General features: G+C 46.4%; 1 protein-coding gene across 1 annotated transcript in view; it reads right to left on the reverse strand.

Annotated features, from left to right (window-relative positions):
- LOC132398382 (protein-methionine sulfoxide oxidase mical3a-like) overlaps positions 1-18,928 on the reverse strand; it is a 312,801-nt gene that overhangs the window by 47,431 nt on the left and 246,442 nt on the right. Inside the window, exons 25-28 of the mRNA XM_059977725.1 lie at positions 17,669-17,776; positions 8,503-8,591; positions 3,821-5,501; positions 1,750-1,844 (exon numbers count right to left, since the gene is read on the reverse strand). Of these exons, the coding sequence (XP_059833708.1) occupies positions 1,750-1,844; positions 3,821-5,501; positions 8,503-8,591; positions 17,669-17,776 (1,973 nt within the window). The remainder of the gene's footprint in view (positions 1-1,749; positions 1,845-3,820; positions 5,502-8,502; positions 8,592-17,668; positions 17,777-18,928) is intronic.

The raw sequence follows: 18,928 nt of genomic DNA on the forward strand, positions 1-18,928 counted from the left end.
TCACCAGCCAATTCCACCGTGCCTTTATGCCTACCACGTGTACCACATCTCATGCTCAACAACCAAACCCACCATAACCTCACGATGAATTGCACTGCATCCTCACATTCACCGACTGAACGCACTGTGTCTCATGCTCACCAACTAATCCCAATCACAGTGTCCTCAAGCTCCCAAACTGCAGTGTGTCCTCACACTCACCAACCATTCCCAATGGGTCCTCATGCTCACTAACCAATGCCAACCATCACTCTCACCAAACATCACATTGTATCCTTGTGGCCATCAACCCAGTTCTCAAGCTTGGACCCTAACACATACATCAAATCCCTTCCTTTATCCTCTTAATCCCATGTACACTTGGCTCCTTTTATATACTAGAATGTGTCTGCTTGCAGTCCCCACCATTACAATTGGACCTCTGTGTACTTGTACATTTGAACCCTGCATGGTTTAATGCTGAACCTTTATCTCTGTTAACTTGTACATTTCCACTCATGTACACTTGACTCTCTAATGCTGAAGACATGGATTCAAGTACAGCTGAACTGTTCAATTGGACCCAAGTACACTGAGATGCCTCTATCCATGTATATATTCACAATAGTGCACTTTTGTGCTAGTGCATCTTGGACTTTTTCTTTGGCTATGAGCTTAAACATTTCCATCCCTGAACCCTTAGACCTCTTTATCTCTGTATCCAAGGCTCTTACACCTCACTGTACTTGGGTCCTGACATGCACATTCACTTGGATCTGTTTAACCCTGTGCAATCTGGTTCCTTTAACCAAATAAACTTGAATGCTTATATACCTCTAACCCTCTACTCCTAAAACTTAATCCAAATCCAATCATGGCACCACCCACAATCCTGATCCCATTTACAATCCCAACCTAAACACTCATCTCAGAGTGAGCATAATCATGCCTTGGCCAATCTTCCCAAGTGGCTTACTGGGTGAAGTCCCTGACTGACCTTTTCACGCATAACATGTATACAGGGTTCCATCAGCCCAGACTACGCAGTTGGATGGATAACCCACAAGTACTTTGCAGATTCATGCCACACATCTCTGTAGGTGTGGACATCACCAACAGTCTGTCCTGGTCCAACTGTTGATGTCATGGCCAAAAAAGATCACCAATATCTTTACATGCTAAAAAGTCTAAATAAATTCGGCATGTTGATACTTATCATCGTGCAGCACAGAAAGCAATCTGTCTGTGTGCACAGTGGCTTGGCATGGCAACTGTTCTGACCCCGACTGCTGGAAGCTGCACTGAGTTTTAGGTGTAGCTGTGCACATCACAGGAACCAGCCTCCCATCTATGGACTCTTGCCTACACTTCTCGCCGTCTCAATAAAGTAGGCAGAATAATCAAAGACTCCACCAACTCCAGATGTTCTCTTTTCTCCTACCTCACGTTGGGCAGAAGATATAACAGCCTGAATGCACACACCACCAGGCTCAAGGACAGCTTCTACCCCTCTATTACCAGACTCCTGAATGGACCTCTTGTATGATGAGATAGTCCTCACAACCTACATGCACTGCACTATTTTGGTTATTGTTACACTTTATTCTGCATTGTTACTGTTTTACCTTATTCTAGCTTAATGCTCTGTGTAATAATTTGATCTGTATGAACAGTTTGCAGAGGTAAGCTTTTCACTGTATCTTGGTACACTTGACAATAGTAAACCAATACCAATAGCATCCAAACACACAGAGAACAGTGCTGGGGTACCTCTCGCCTGGAGCGCTGTGAGGTCCTCTCGAGTATATCGTCACTGGACAGGTCTGAGTCTTCTGAAAAACTGAGGTGTTGACGGAGCTGGAGTTCTGCAACAAACAACCACCAGAACCACGTTACTGAAACAAACTGACGAGTGAAAGTGGCCACATATGACATGAACACCAAGTGTTAGAAGGATGAAACTAAAGGAACTCACATTAAACCCATGCCCCTAGTACAGTGGCAATACTTGATGCATACCCCATATCACCAGACAGTGATAGTGTCCTCCCTTTAGAAAAATGACAGAGGATCTCCTTGAAACCTACCGAATATTGGAAGGCCTAGATACAGTGAACCTGGATTAGCTCTATTTGTCACATGTACATTGAGACACACAGTGAAATGTACTGTTTCCATCAACATCCAGCACATTTCAAGATGTGCTGGGGTCAGCCCGCAAATGTTGTCATACTTCTGGTCCCAACACAGCATGCCCTCAACGTACTAACATTAACATCGTTGGAACGTGGGAGGAATCCGAAGCACCTAAAGGAATCCCATGCAGTCACGGGGGAAGAACGTTCAAACTCCTCACAGACAACAGCAAGGATCGAACCCTGATTTTACAGCAGGTGCTATAAAGCGTTACACTAACTGCTATGCAGCTTGTTGGATATTTCCAATAGCAGGAGAGTCCAGGACCAGAGAGCACAGCCTCAGAATACAAGGACGTTCCTTTAGAACAGAGATGAGGAGGGTTCTTTAGCCAAAGGGTGGTGAATCTGTGGAATTCACTGCCACAGACGGCTGTGGGAAGGCAAGTCATTGGGTATATTTAACGCAGAGGTCCACTGGTTCTTGATTAGTAAGGGCATCAAAGGTTACGGGGAGAAGAAAAGATAAAGGGGTTGAGAAGGAAAACAAATGTGGAGCAGACTCAATGGGATGAATGGTCTAAATCCATTCTTATAGTCTTATACCCCACGCTCCCAGAGTAGAAGCCTTTTCTTTCACCCAGCTCATCAGACCTAAACTAATAATTTTCAGAGAAACCTCACATATATTACCACATTCTTAATTTAATAGTGCCTACAGAAGGCACCTGTTTATAGACCCCGTCTCATTCCATACATAACCCCCGCAGCTGGAGTATATGACCTTTACCTCTATTGCAGTGCCCCTAGAAATAGCCTAGTACTGTCACCTGCTGCCCAGTGACTGAGAAAGGAATTATATGTCTCCCCCCCAAAGGTGCACAAAAAAAAGGACTGGAAGGCAGCACTGTTGTATAAAAAGTGAAGGAGGATTAGACTGAAAAAATAGTCAGTAGTAAGGGCATAATCAATAAACTATTGGAAAAATAGATGAGATTGTATTATGGGTCATTAAGAAGTTCTTGATTAGTTAAGGACACCTGCATGTTAAAGAAATGTTGGGTCCAACTACTTCAACTGAAATTATGGAAGGTGGAAACAAGAAGAGCCACTGAGGATTGAAAAGCTTTTGATGCAGTTGTCACACGGCTGGCTGATCAGTAAATTCAATATCCATGTGGGTTCAAAGGAGAGTGATTGTAGATCCAAAGATAGCCCAGTGAGAGAAGGTATCAGGGACAGTTAAGCTGTTTCTGGTGGAGTTTTGCAGAGCTCAGAAGTCAGTCTTTATTTTTTGCACAACACACACTAAATGCTGGAGGAACTCAGCAAGTGAGGTGACATCAATGGTGGGGAATAAACAGATGAGACCTTACATCAGGACTCTTAGCCCGAAACATTGACAGTTTCGATATGCTGCCTGACTTGCTGAGTTCCTCCGGTGATTTGTGTGCATTGCTCTAGCTTTCTAGGTTCTGCAGAATCTCGAGTTCTTGTGTTTCTGCACTATAGATCAATGAAGAATGCAGCTGGGAAGGGAAAAGACAGCTGACAACTGTGTCACTGAGTACTGTGGTTGGGTAAATCATTGGGTCAGCAGGGTGGGAAATGGAGTTAGAGGGAACAGGTTGAAGTGTGAGGATATCACATTGGGGGCAGTGTTTCAGGGCTAGGGCCTGTTAACCAGGGCCCAGTACTGTTCCTACCGACTGCAGTGCGCAGGATGTCAGTGCTGCGCTTGGTGCCGGAGTTGGTGGCGTTACTGTTGGAGGGCGAGCCGAGGCAAGCCTTCTCCTCCTTCTTCTTTCTGTCCTTCCTGTAGCTGGAGAAGACGGACCTCCAGATGGACCTTGGCTTGGTGAGTTCTTCGGTCAGGCTGTTCTCGGCCTTCGACTTCTTCTCCTTCTTGCTCTTCCGAGGTGAGAACAGGGAGGCCCTCTTCTTGGTCTTGCCACCTGAGCTCTCAGAGGAGGCCGCTGAGCCCTCGTGGCTACCGTCCAGCGCCGGCACTGGGCAGGGCAGGCTGTCGACCACTGCCTCCTGCTGCTCGTGGCCATTGATTAACCCAGCAGGGGAGAGGAGCACACTCTCGGCGCCAGTGTCCTGAGCTCTCTGGGGGCGGGCTGAAGCTTCTTCCACCGCCTCCATCTCTTTCATCTTCCTCAGCTCCCTCGCCATGGCATCCCGGAGGGCCTGGCTCTTGACAGACTTTTCCCGAGCCTTCATCCTTTCCTTGGCCACCTCTTTGGCCTCGGGGGAGATCTCGGTCAGTGGCCGACGCCTGGCAGCTGTGGGCACAGCCTCCCCGACCTTCACGCTTTGGACTGGATGCAGCCTGGCTGGTCTCTCCTGCCCGAGAGGGTAAAACCGCTCCTGGAGGCTGGCATCGGGTGTCCTCTCATCGTAGGTGTCCTCTACGTCATCTGCAAATGGGATCTCATCAATGCTCTCTGCCAGTGACTTCCGGACACTCCCCGGCGCAGGGCTGGACGCTCGCTGGCCTGGCGACTCCTGGGCGAGGCCCTGCTCAGCTGGACGCTTCTTTGTGTCACGGGGCTTCCTCCGGCGTAGGGTGGCTGGTTCTTCGTTGGCAGGGGGTGGGGGAGGTGGGCTGGAGGGAGGGGTCAGCATGGTGTCCGAGTTGTTGAGGCTCTCACTGGCGGCTGTCCTGGTGTTGCTCAAGCTCCCGTTCAGGCCCAGGCCGGAGGTGCTGGTCAAGTCCCTCTGGCCGCTGAATGAACTCTTTGGCTCTATCACTGCGGAGGGGCTCGGGGTGAGGGATGGCACTACCTGCTCCTCAACTGAAGGTATGCTTGGTGCCCCGGAGGGTGGAGGAGAACTGGCCGGGTGTTCCTCGAACAGCTCCTCTGGCGTGAAGGACTGGGGAGAGGCAGATCCTGTGGTGGACAGTGTGAAGCTGGTCTCTGAACCGCTGGTTCGCTCCGGAGCACCGACTCTGAGACTCTTCCTCATCTCCGAGCTCCTCAGCCAGAATTCGCCCACAGGGTCCTTTGCAGCCGGCTTCTCTCCCCCTGGCACTGGGCTCGTTGCACTGCTCTTCTTGTCTCTGCCCGGCTCAGCTATGGGGGTGGACGTTAGGATGGTGGGGACCGGCTGGGATTTCACCGGTGACTGCGCGGTGACGGGACTGGCTGCTTCGGGAGACGTTAGTGGCTGACAGCAGATGGCTGGAGTGGCTGGACTTTGGGTTGCAGGGGCGGCTGCTGGCTGAGATCTCACTGGCGAACAGGGTGAAGTCAGTTCTGGAAAGAACAGAGGCTGTAGTCGCACTGGAGAGAGGTTGGAAAGAGAGCTGGCGAGTTTTGGTGACTGTTCTTCTCTCCTTTCAGAGCAATACGGCTCCACTATGGAGTTCAGCTTGCCGACCTGTTCAAGGGGAAAGGGAATAAAAGGTGTCAAACTCAGACAGACAACAGACAAGTTGTGATTGCACAGACACAGAGCCATTGAGGCGATCCAGTTCTCTGAGAGCATAGAGGATCCTCCAAGCACTCATCCAGAACCAGCTCTCTCAAAGGCCCATCCTGAACCAGATCTCCCAAAAGATATATTGACCGTGTTCCTCTTGTCCTCACCTACCACCCCACCAGCCTCCGGATCCAACATATTATCCTCCGCAACTTCCGCCACCTTTAACAGGACCCCACCACTTAGCACATCTTTCCCTCTCTGCTTTTTGCAGGGATCGTTCCCTCCGTGACTGCCTGGTCCACACGTCCATCCCCATGGATCTCCTACCTGGTACTTATCCCTGCAAGCAGAAGTGTTACACCTCCTATTTAGGGCCCCAAACAGTCCTTCCAGGTGAGGCAACACTTCACGTGAGTCTGTTGGGGCATCCGGAGCTCCCGGTGCGGCCTCCTCTACATTGGCGAGACCCAACACAGATTGGGGGACCGCTTCATCGAGCGCCTATGCTCCGTCCGTCACAACGGACAGGGTCTCCCGGTTGCCACCCACTTCAACTCTGCTTCACATTCCCATTTGGATATGTCCATACATGGCCTCCTCTACTGCCATGATGAGGCCAAACTCAGGTTGGAGGAGCAACACCATCTGGGTAGTCTGCAGCCCCTTGGTATGAACATCGAATTCTCCAACTTCCAGTAATTCCCTCCCTCTCCCTTCCCCCATCCCACTTTCACTGTGCCCCCTCTTCCAGCTGCCTATCACTTCTCTCATGATTCTGCCTTCTTCTACTACCCATAGTGCTTCCCCCTTACATTCCTTCTTCACCTTTCCTGCCTATCCCCTCCCCCACCCCTTGATCTTTCCTCTGATTGGTTTTTCACCTAGCACCTTCCCCCTCCCCCCACCTTCTTTATAGGGTCCCTGTCCCATCCTTCTTCAGTCCTGAAAAAGGGTCTCGGCCCGAAATGTTGACTGCTCATTTCCACGGATGCTGCCCGACCTGCTGTGTTCCTCCAACTTGTTTGTACGCGTTGATTTGACCATAGCATCTGCAGTGTACTTTGCGTTGACATATTGAACAGATCTCCTAAAAACTCATCCTGAACTAGATCTCCCAAACACCCACACTGAACCAGTTCTCCCAAAGACCCACCCGGAACCAAATCTCCCAAAGACCCATCCTAGAACTAGATATCCCAAACACTTGTAAAGAGGGTTTCTTCTTTTTTGTTAACTAGCAGGAATGCTAATTTACTGATAACGAGAATGGTATTCCTTTGTAAACCAAATGGGGATTAATGTTCTTTCTTCTGAGTCTGTAAGCTTTTGTTGACGGGCTTTTGGGCAGATCGGCGCGAGGGGGTCGAGAGAGAGGACGCAATGCTCTAAGCTGGGCGAGGATCGGACCCCGAGGCCGGGAGATTCTCCGAGGAGGGGGGTGGATAAAGCTAGATGTGCTTGGTTGACCACTCGGAGGGTCCTGAGCTGTTTGGAGAGTCGAGGAGTTTGGAGGGTCCTGAGCTGCGAGTTGAGGAGTTTGGAGGGTCCTGAGCTGCGAGTCGAGGAGTTTGGAGGGTCCTGAGCTGCGAGTCGAGGAGTTCGGAGGGGATCGAATGGTGGCCAGAAGACTTCAGAAATTGAGCTCCAACGGTTGTGCACGAAGTGGTTTGGACTTTGATAAGTTTGGCGCCTTTTCTTTAATTTTCTCTTCATATATACTGTATCGTTATTAATCACTTAGTTATAGTAACCTTTATAAATTGTACTCATTTAATCGCATATGGTGTACTGTCTGTTTTTGGGTGAGGCGGGGACATCACACAGCATCCACACCAGCTGATTACCCAGTTTGGAGGGGCCGAAGGCTGCTCCCCCTAGACGAAACGAGCTGAGCGAGCCTGAGGTGACCCAGGGGGGTTACACACTCATCCCAGAATGAGATCTCCCAAGCACCCATCCTGAACCAGATCGCTCAAATACCTACCCTGAATCAGAACTCACAAATATCCAATCCAGATCCAGAGTCCCTAAAACAAACATCCTGAACTAGATCTCCCAAAGATCCATCTCTAATAAGACCTCCCAAACCAGATTTCACAAACACCCATCCCAAACCAGGTCTCCCAAATAGACATCATGAACTAGATCTCCCAAACACCCAGCCCAGAACCAGAACTCTAAAAACACACCTCAGAAAATACACAAAAAACCACAAAAATACAACTGCAGACGCTGTGGATCATCTCAGAAAATGATCTCCCAAACACTCATCCTGAATCAGAACTCACAAATACCCATCCCAGATCTAGAGCCCCTCCAAAAAACCATCCTGAACCACATCTTCCAAACATCCAGAAACAGATTCGCCAAAGACCTGTCTCTAGCCAGATCTTCCAAATACCCATCCTGAATCAGATCTTCCAAACACCCAGAAAAGATCTCCCACCTCTCATTCTGAGTCAGAACACTGATCTCAAACCAGATCTCCCAAAGATCTACATCTAATGAGATCTCCCAAACAGGAAAATTTAACCATAAGTACCCATCTTAAACCAGGTCTCCCAAATACACACCCCAAACCAGTTCTCTCAAATACCCCATCCCACAAACAGAACTCTCAAAACACCCATCCCAGAGACAGATCTAAAAAAAAATCCCAAACCAGATCTCCCAAATACCCATCCTGAACCAGATCTCCCAAAAAACTTCTTGAACTAGATCTCACAAACTCCCATTTCAAACCAGAAGTCCTAAATTCTCATTCCTAGTCAGAGCACCAAAACACTGATCCCAAACCAGATCACCCAAAGACCTGTCTCTAACCAGATCTCTCGTAGACTTATCCCGAACCAGGTCTATCAAACACCCATCCTTGAATCATATCTTCCAAGTCTGAATTATTCAGAGACCCAATCCAAGCCACATCATGCATCACCCCACAATATATTTACTGTACCTCCAGCTGATTTCTCAGAGAGTTGAGAGAAGATACCTGAGGATCCGTATTGCTTCTCGAAAGCACTGGGTACGTGGGTATGTATCCATCTAAACATATCAGACAGATATCCATTCAGACAAGCGCTGTAATTGACCCCATTAATTTGCTGTACCTCCCTCTTTTATACAGATCTATCTGTAGTAATTTATTCTGTTTTCATCCAGAATCTGCCAGGGTGGGTGTGCCACACTTTCAGTGTGCCAAGGAAAACTGAATCATAGAGTTGCTCAGTAGGGAAACAGGCCATTTGATCCAGTTTGTACTTACTGACCAAGGTATCTATCTTAGCTAGTCCCATTTACCTCTGTTTGCCCTCAAAACCTTGCCTATCCATGTACATGTCAAAATGTATTTTATATGCTGTAATTTTCCCCACCTACCACCTTCTCAGGTGGCTCCTCATACCCATCACCCTTCTATGGGTAAAACCTGTCCATCCACTTCCTTTAAGTTTCCCCTTTCACCTTAAATCTATGCCTTCTGGTTTTAGACCGCACTACCCCAGGGAAAAGATAGTGACCATTTTCCTTATCTATGTCCCTCATGATTTTAGACAGTCGGCCCTCCTTATCCGCGGGTTCCGCATGCGTGGATTCAACCAACCATGGATCGGGAAAGCTCAGAAGTTCTCTCTCCAGCGCTCGTTGTTTGAACATGTATAGACTTTTTTTCTTGTCATTATTCCCGAAACAATACAGTATAATAACTATTTACATAGTATTTGGTATTATAAGTAACCTAGAGATGATTTGAGGTATATGGGAGGATATGCATAGGTTACCGCAGATAGGGAATAAAAAAAAACGGATGTTCTCTAAGTTGGAACAGGTACATCTGATATTATTTAGCATCAGTTAGTCAAATGTTTGTCTTAGTACATAGCATATATTTTACCTTTCCATGCATGTAAAACAGTTAAGAAATGTATGTATTTCAATAATTAAATCACTGCGTTGCTTAGTAATATTTGTAGCTTTCATCAGGGCAGGGCCTTCACATGCTCCATTATTCTCACTTTATCCCGATTGTAGCCTAATGCTTTTCCAATGACCGATGGTGTTTCACCTCTTTCCGATCGCTTTATTATTTCTACTTTATTTTCAATTGTGATCGTTTTCCGGAAGAGAAACACTGCAGGCGGCAGGTCCCGAGCTCTGCTGGGCCCTAAAGTCTACCGCACTGAGACAGGTTAAATAAGCTCTGGTGTTCCGCTGGGTCCTAAAGTCCACCGACTTGAGTATCCGTGTATTTTGGTATCCGTGGGGGGGGGAATCCCAGAACCAATCCCCCACGGGTAAGGAGGGCCGATTGTATAGCTCCAATAAAGTCACCCCTTAGCAGCCAAAACTCCAGGGAGACAACATTCTAGTTAATCCATTATCTCCTCATAACTCAAGACCTCCAGTTAGGTGAGCAGAACTACACAGAATACTCCAAGTGCGATATCAATGGTTGCATAGTTGCAACACCATGTTCCAACTGTTGCACTCAATTTCCCATCCAATGAAGGCGAGTATACCACATGCCTCCTTCACCCTCCCCCAATCTACTTGTACCCATACCCACTAGTATCTCTGTTATACAGAACTCTCCAGGTCCCTGCAAATTACTGTGCAAGTCCTGATTTATCTTACCAGTATACAACATCTCACACTTGGAAGTTAAAATTCCATCTCCCATTTCTTGGCCCACTTGGGTCACTTTCCTGACGAAGGGTCTCGGCCCGAAACATCGACAGCGCTTCTCCTTATAGATGCTGCCTGCCCTGCTGTGTTTCACCAGCATTTTGTGTGTGTTGTTTGAATTTCCAGCATCTGCAGATTTCTTCGTGTTTGCTCTTGGCCCACTTACTTAGTTCCTCTAGATCCTGTTGTAATCTAAGATAACCTCCTTCACTGGCTGGAGACAGCCTGTCCTGGTATTGGAGGATTGTCTATGCAGTTGGGTTGGATGGGAGAGAGGAATGGGTCTTATCTTGCCATTGTTGTATTCTCTGTTGGTCTGCTGAGCACTGTGGCATGCAATGTTAGTGCCAGTATGAAAGGTGACACTTCTTGGTTGCTTCTTTACCATGGGTATGTTGGCTGTTAACGCGACCAACACATTTCACTGTATCTTTCAACAGTCATGTGGTAATTGAACTTGAATCTTGACCTTGAACCTTGGAGAGGGCAGAACTGCAAGGGGAAAAGGGACAGTTGGACCCTCAGAACAGTTCAGCACATATGACTTGTCAATATGTTTTCTTGTTTCTGTCAATGTCAGAGGCAGGCTGATTCAGCCAGCTGTCAAAGCAGTTCCAATATTGAGATCATCAGTTCTGAAGGGGGAAGAGAAGCACTATGCTGGGCCCCACCAGTCTGTTTCCTTCAGCAACACCTCCAGACAAAGGTGGGTTAAACTATGAAAGGTCTGAGCCAGTGCAATAATCCATTTAAGAGAGCTGTTTAAGAAGGTTTGGAATCAACAGTTAAGGGTTCAATTGAGATCTTGGGGAACTTGATACCTGAGGCATCGGATTAAGTCTGGGTGAGAGCTGATGTAGTCTTGGGGTTGGACTAAGATCACAGAATTGTCAAGGTCTCAGAGTGAATAGATATAAAATCATAGAGAGATAAAGCATAGAAACAGGCCCTTTGGCCCACCGAACCTGCATCATCCATCAAGCACCCATTTTTAGACTAATCCTACCCTAATGCCTTTTATTCTCCCCCACATTCCCAGGTCTGGCCACTCACCTACACACTAGGATCTACCTAGAGTGACCCATTAATTTACCCATCTGCACATTTTTCAAATGAGGGTGGAAAGTGGGGCACCCTGGAGAAATGGAGGTATTGACAGGAAGGACATTAACCCTCCACACAGCAGAATTGAAGCTGTGCTGTGGGACCAACCGCAAATTAGCTAACATTATACTATTTTGGCTTTTTTTAAAAGGCAGTTCATGGGAAAACATTATGGGAGGTTGAAACATTATTTTCCCCAATAATCACCCAATTTTTTTTGCCCTCTCCAAAACCCAGAAAGTTCTCTCAGTGCTCAAAGGTTCAGTGTTTTTCAATGACAGTTTATTCAACAATCGTGCTGAGAGGAGTATGGTGAAGGGTTGGGCTTGCTGGTAAGTGGCAGGGGAAGTGGAGGAGACTCAAGGTAGGTTCTGGTAGGATTTAAGCGTTAGGTTATTCAATGCATTTTTCATTAAATCACATCTTTGAGAATTTGACAAGCCTTCGCTGATTCTGATGGCACTGATGGAGAAACAGAAGAACCCTGCGAAGAGCACAAACAGAGGCAGCCGAAGGCCATTCAGCTACTCAATAAGGTGATGACTAATTTTGTACCTTAATCTCCCTCTAAAGGTAACTGGTAGGTCAGCTTTTCTGAACGACACTCTTAAACTGTGGAATTCTATACCTAAAACTATGGGGGATGCAGACTCAGCTGACACTTCAAAGCCTATTTACTTAACCTTGCTTTTAACTAACATTTTTTTATCCTTTATTTTCAGGTTTGCTCTTTATCCCATTGCAAGCATTTTGAACAACATTGTCTATTTGAAAAAGTGCACTACAAATAAATTATTTATATTATTATTATTAATTTCACTTCTCTAAACTAACCCCATATCCCTCTATTCCCTTAGGATGTAAAAATATCTCCCTTGGATATATTTGATAACTGAGTACTTGCAGCTCTCTTTGGGAGTGAGTTCCAAACATTTACCATCCTCAGTTGAAGACATTTCTTCTCATCTTCGTTCTGAATGGCTAACCTCTTATTTTAACTATTTTAACAGGGCAACTCCTGGTAGTTGACACACTGACTGATAAACATCGTTCCAGCATCCTCCAAATCAAGTTCCTTAAGTTATTGTTAACCTTTGATTCTTTGACACTCTGGACGTCGCTCCAAGGAGAAAAGGCCAAGTTCACTCAATCTATTCTCGTTAAGGCATGCTCCCCAATCCAGGTGACATCCTTGTAAATCTCCTCTGCACCCTCTCTATAGTTTCCACATTCTTCCTGTAGTGAGGCGACCAGAATTGAGTACGGTACTCCAAGTGGGTCTGACCAGGGTCCTATATAGCTGCAACATTACCTCTTGGCTCTTAAACTCAATTCCACAGTTGATGAAGGCCAATGCACTGTATGCCTTTTTAACCACAGAGTTAAACTTTGAGTGTCCTATGGACTCAGACCCCAAGATCCCTCTGATCCTCTACGCTACCAAGAGTCTTACCATTAATACCATATTCTGCCATCATATTTGACCTACCAAAATGAACCACCTCACACTTATCTGGGTTGAACTCCATCTGCCACTTCTCAGCCCAGTTTTGCATCCTATCGATGTCCTGCTGTAAACTCTGACAGCCCTCCACACTATCCACAACACCCCAACCTTTGTGCCATCAGCAAATTTACTAACCGATCCCTCCACTTCCTCATCCAGGTCATTTATGAAAATCACAAAGAGTAGAGAGTCCCAGAACAGATCCCTGAGGCACACCACTGATCACCGACCTTGATGAGTACATGACCCGTCTATAACCACTCTGCCTTCTGTGGGCAAGCCATTTCTGGATCCACAAAGCAATATCTCCTTGGATCCTATGCCTCCTCACTTTCTCAATAAGCTTTGCATGGATCAAATACCTTGCTGAAATCTACTGCTCTACCTTAATCAGCCAGTTAAGTCACCTCCTCAAAAAATTCAATCAGGCTCGTAAGGTATGACCTGCCTCTGTCAAGGCCATGCTGACTGTTCCTAATCATAATATCCCTCTCCAAATGTTCATAAATCAGGATCTTTTCCATCAACTTACCAACCACTGAAGTAAGACTCACTGGTCTATAATTTCCTGGGCTATCCCTTTCTTGAATAAAATTCCGCAACCCTCCAATTCTCCGGAACCTCCCCGTCCCCATTGATGATGCAAAAATCATTGCCAGAGGCTCAGCAATCTCCTCCCTCGCCTCCCACAGTAGCCTGGGGTACATCTCTTTCTCTCCTCTTGTAGGCTTATCCACATATTGTGTCAGGAAACCTTCAAACTCTACCTACGTGATTTTAACCATGGGGTGATTGTTGATGCCAGGCAGGGTACTTCGAATATCTCGGAAACTTGGTGATCTCTTGGGATTTTCATACATGGCAATCTCATCAGGCATGAAACTGTGTACCGACTCCTCCCCTATCACTGTGGGAGATTTCAGCTAGGCAAACTTGAAGAAGCCTCTGAACAACTATAAACAACATATTACCTGTAGAACTACAGGAACCAACAAACTTGATCACTACCATCAAGAATGTGCCATCTCACACCCACAGTTTGGAAAATAAGACCACCGGGCTGTACTTCTACCAGCATATAGGCAGAGACCACAGCACCAGTGCCGAGTACCAAGAAGGTATGGTCAAAGGAGGCATAGAAGCTCTTACAGGACTGCTTTGAGTCGGTGGACTGGACAATATTCAGGGAGTCATCTTGAGTCTCCATGAATACACCACAGTTGTCACTGACTTCATCAAGAACTGTGTGGATGACTGTGTGCCTTTTGAGAACATACGGGACATACCTAAGCCAAAAGCCACGGATGAACCAATAGGTTTGTAGTCTGTTGAGGCTAGATCCGTGGCATTCAGGACCAGTGACCCAAAAATATACAAGTAGTACAGGTATGACCTATGAAATGCTATTTTAAGGGAGAACAAACAATTCTGATTGAGGTTAGACACAAAAACGCATGTACATCAGCTGTGAGGCCATTACTTCCTACACAGTGAAACTGAACATTATGAATGGCTGTAACGTTTCAGTCCCAGATGAACTTATTACCTGTTATGCACACTTTGATAGGGAGAGTAAAACTACACCGGTGCGAATCCCTGCAGCATTTAGTGACCCTGTGATCTCCGTCTTGGAGGCCAATGTCAGAACATCATTCAAGAAGTGACCTTTGCAAAGCATTAGGCCCTGATGGTACACCTGCAAGGCTCTGAATACCTGTGCCAACCAACCGGTGGGAGTGTTCAAGGACATCTTCAATCTTTTACTGCTGCAGTCAGAGGTTCTCACCTGCTTCAAAAGTGCGACATTCATACCAGTACCCAAGAAGAGCAGAGTGAGCTGCCTCAAAGTCTATCGTGGACTTCAGAAAGAGGAAGTCAAGGGAACACATGCAAGTCCTTATTGAGGGATCAGAAGTGGAAAGGGTGAGCAGTTTCAAGTTCCTGGATGCCAACATCTCTGAGGATCTATCCTGGAACCAATATATTGATGCATTTACAAAGAAGGCACGACAGCGACTATATTTCATTAGGAGTTTGAGGAGACTTGGTATGTCACCAAAGAAGCTCACAAATTCCTACTGATGTACTGTGGAGATCATTCTAAATGGCTGCATCACAGTCTGGCATGGAAACACCAAAGCCCTTGAATGGAAAATCCCACAAAAAGTAGTGGATACAGCCCAGTTCATCATGGGTAAAGCCCTCCCTACCACTGAGAACATCTACACAAAACACTGTCATAGGAAAGCAGCATCCATCATCAGGGATCCCCTTCACCCAGGTCATGCTCTCTTCTCACTGCTGCCTTCAGGAAGGTGGCACAGGAGCCTCAGAACTCACACCACCGGGTTCAGGAACAGTAATTACCCCTCAAACATCAGGTCTCGAATTAAAAGGGATAACTTTACTCCCCTTTACTTGCCCCATCATTGAAATGTTCCCACAACCTATGGACTCACTTTTAAGTGTTCTTCAACACCCAAGTTGGTGCGGTCTTTCATTGATTCTATTTTGGCTATTTTGAATACGCCTGCAAGAAAATGAATCTCAGGGTTGTTAATGGTGACAAATACAGTATGTACTTAGATAATAAATTTACCTTAAACTTTGATTACAGTTTCTACCCTGATGAGTCTTTAATCCTTTCTCAGTAGATACAGTATGAGATAGCACTGGAGTTTGGTGGCTCACTGCAAGCTGCCTCCTGCATATCCACTCAATATTAGCTCTATATCCTGCTGGGGCCTCCTGCATATCCACTCATTATGAGCTCTATGATATCCTGCTGGGGCCTCTTGCATATCCACTCAATATTAGCTCTATATCCTGCTACTGCCTCCTGCATATCCACTCATTATGAGCTCTATGATATCCTGCTGGGGCCTCCTGCATATCCACTCAATATTAGCTCTATGATATCCTGTTCTCTCTTTGGTTCCTCAGTGTAATGATCTGAATAAATTACTCTCTGTACTTCCTCAACCCAGGGTCAATAGGCAGGAGCTGTTTCCATTAACAAATCAAGTTCTGATTGAGGAGTGCTGTGCCCAAAGGGGAATGGGATGGCTTTGCAAGAAGCCAGCATTGTTGCAATGACTAAAGGGTTTCCTCCTGTGCTGTAACAGAAATTCTGCTGAGATCTCAGAAGGAGTCTAATGAAACTTGAGTGCAAGTTCTTGGAGGAGTCTGAATGGGGCTTTTGGAGAGCTGGATGATATCTGAGAGTAACTCCATGCTTTCATATGAACCAGTTCTGAAGGCACCCAGGACACAGCTTCGTTGCCCTTCTCAAGTATTCCACTGTAACATGAGTAACACACACAAAGTGGTGGAGAAACTCAGCAGGTCAGAGGAATAAGCTGTTGATGGTTTTGGCCAAGACCCTTCAGCAGGACTGGAAAGGAAGGGGGAAGAAGCCAGACTAGGAAGGTGAGAGGAGAGGGAGGAGTACAAGCTGGCAGGTGATAGGTGAGAGGGAAAGTGGGTGGGTGAAATGAGAAGCTGTGAGGTGATAGAAGGGTTAAAGAAGAAGGAATTTGACTGGAGAGGACAGTAGACCAAGGAAGAAAGGGGGAGGAGGAGGAGGAGGAGGAGGGGAACCAGGAGGTGGTTAAGGGCAGGTAAGGAGAAAAGAAGGGGTAGGAGGGGAGCCAGAATGGAGAAAGGAAAAGAAGGGGGAAAAACCACTGAAAGTCAGATAAATCGTTAACTGATGAGACCCATCTTTTTTCAAATGATAATCGTGAATTCTCTCTTTCATTGCTGCTGCCAAAATTTTACATCTTGTGCAACCTTGGCAGACGGTTCAAGGACTGGAAGACTGGTTCAGATTCTGATTCATTTATTTATCACATGTACATTGAAACTTACACTGAAATGCGTTGTTTGAGTTAACATCCAACACACCCCAAGATGTGCTAGGGGCAGTCCACAAATGTCGCCACAAGTTCCAACACCAACATAGCATGCCCACAATGTTCACAGAACACACAAGTAACAACAACAGCAGCAGCAGCAGCAAAACTCTTACCTCCCACACACACACAGTCCTCTACCCCAAGACATGCCGTCTCTGGGTCTTCACTGAACTCCTGCCCTCGCAGACATAGGGGACTGGGCATTCAAAATGATGCTCAGAGGCACGAGAAGTGGGAGAAACACCTTAATCCTGAACATCTCCAACTCTGAACCTGAAACTGCATCATCCTTCCCACCACTTTCACTTTGATGATCATTTTCAACTTTGCTTCAGCCTATAAAGTGCATGCTCTATATTTCAGTCTCGTATTCGCCATCGACTAGTTCAAGACACAGCTGTGCCTTAACTGACATATCAGCCTGTAGAATTCCTTCAGCCAGAGGCTGGTGAATTTGTAAAATCCTTTGCCATAGATGGCTGTGGAGACCAAGTTTGTAGGTGTACACTAAGGGAGAGATTGATAGGGTATTGATTGTTAATGGGATTCAGGTTTGTGGAGAGAAGGTGAGAGAATGGGGTAATTAAAAAGGAGCATACTTGATGGACCGAATGGCTTAATTCTGCTCGTATATCTGTTGGTCTGATCATTTGCCACTCATCTCTTGTTCTGCAGCACCTTCCAAATTTTTCACTGCACTGAATCCCAAAACATGCCTCCTTTATATACATATAGCCCTACACTGCCAATCTACCTCACCCAAGCCCTGGAAGACTTTCCAGTTTCTCATCGCAACCCACAAATCTGTTGCTGGGGTATGTTGCTGATATGCTCCCTAATTTGATTCCATAATCATCCATGGCGAAAGGTACTCATATGTCATTCGTATTATGCAAGATGCCAGGGCTTACCTGGACTTCGAACCTTGCCACAAGCCTCTTCTTTTTTCCGCACTAATTGCTCCAGCTCCTGTGTATATGAGAGTAAATGGCTCTCTGCCTCAGCATCAGACGCAATATCTGTCAATGAAAGAGTCAGACAGGAGCAGTACGATTAGTGAGAGGAAAGCAGAAACCTGGATCCAGGCAAAGGAATGCGGAGGGTGCGCATTAATGGCTATTACAATGGGGCAAACAGAAATTCACAAAGCTATCCAATGTTTTACAGTGATGTGTGTCCACAGAATAGTGCCACAACAGCAATCTCTAATTCAATGTCAGCAAAAAAAAACCAAACAGCTGATTATCAACTACCAGGAGGAAAAAGCCAGAGGTCCTTGACCAGTCCTCATTAGTGGATCAAAGGCGGAAAGAGTCAGTAGCTTTTCCTCAAGTTGGAGGAACAACACCTCATATGCTGTCTGGATAGCCTCCAGCCCCTTGGTATGAACATCGAATTCTCCAACTTCCGGTAATTCCCTCCCTCTCCCTTCCACCATCCCATTTTCACTCTGCCTCCTCTTCTAGCTGCCTATCACCTCTCTCATGATTCTGCCTTCTTCTACTACCTATAGTGCTTTCCCCTTAGATTCCTTCTTCACCTCTCCAGCCTATCCCCTCCCCCACCCCTTGATCTTTCCTCTGATTGGATTTTCACCTAGCACCTTCCACCCTCTCCCCATCTTATTTATAAGGCCCCTGCCCCCTCCTTCTTCAGTCCTGACAAAGGGTCTCAGCCTGAAACATTGACTGTTCGTTTCAACGGATGCTGCCCGACCTGCAGAGTTCATCCAGTTTGCTTGTACGTCTTGACTTGACCACAGCATCTGCAGTACACTTTGAGTAACTTTAAATTCCTTGTTGTTATCATATCAGGGGATCTTCCCTGGGACCAGCATGTAAATGCCTTCACAAAGAAGGCATGACAATATCTCTGCTTTTTTGGAAGTTTGTGTAGATTTGGCATGTCACCTACAACTTTGAGAAACTTCTGTAGATGCACAATGGACAGAATCCCAACTGGTTGCATCATGGCCTAGTATGGAAGCATCAATGCCCAAGAATGGAAAAGTCTACAAAAAATTGTGATACAGCCCAGTCCATCACAGGAAAAGTCCTCCCCACTGCTGAGCACATTTATCTGGGGTACTGCATCAATCAGTAAACACCCTTAATATCCAGGCCATGCTTTCCTCTCGCTACCACCATCGGGCAGGAGATAATGGAGCTTTA

This window comes from Hypanus sabinus, chromosome 8 (assembly GCF_030144855.1).
Source record: "Hypanus sabinus isolate sHypSab1 chromosome 8, sHypSab1.hap1, whole genome shotgun sequence".
Lineage (NCBI taxonomy): Eukaryota > Metazoa > Chordata > Chondrichthyes > Myliobatiformes > Dasyatidae > Hypanus > Hypanus sabinus.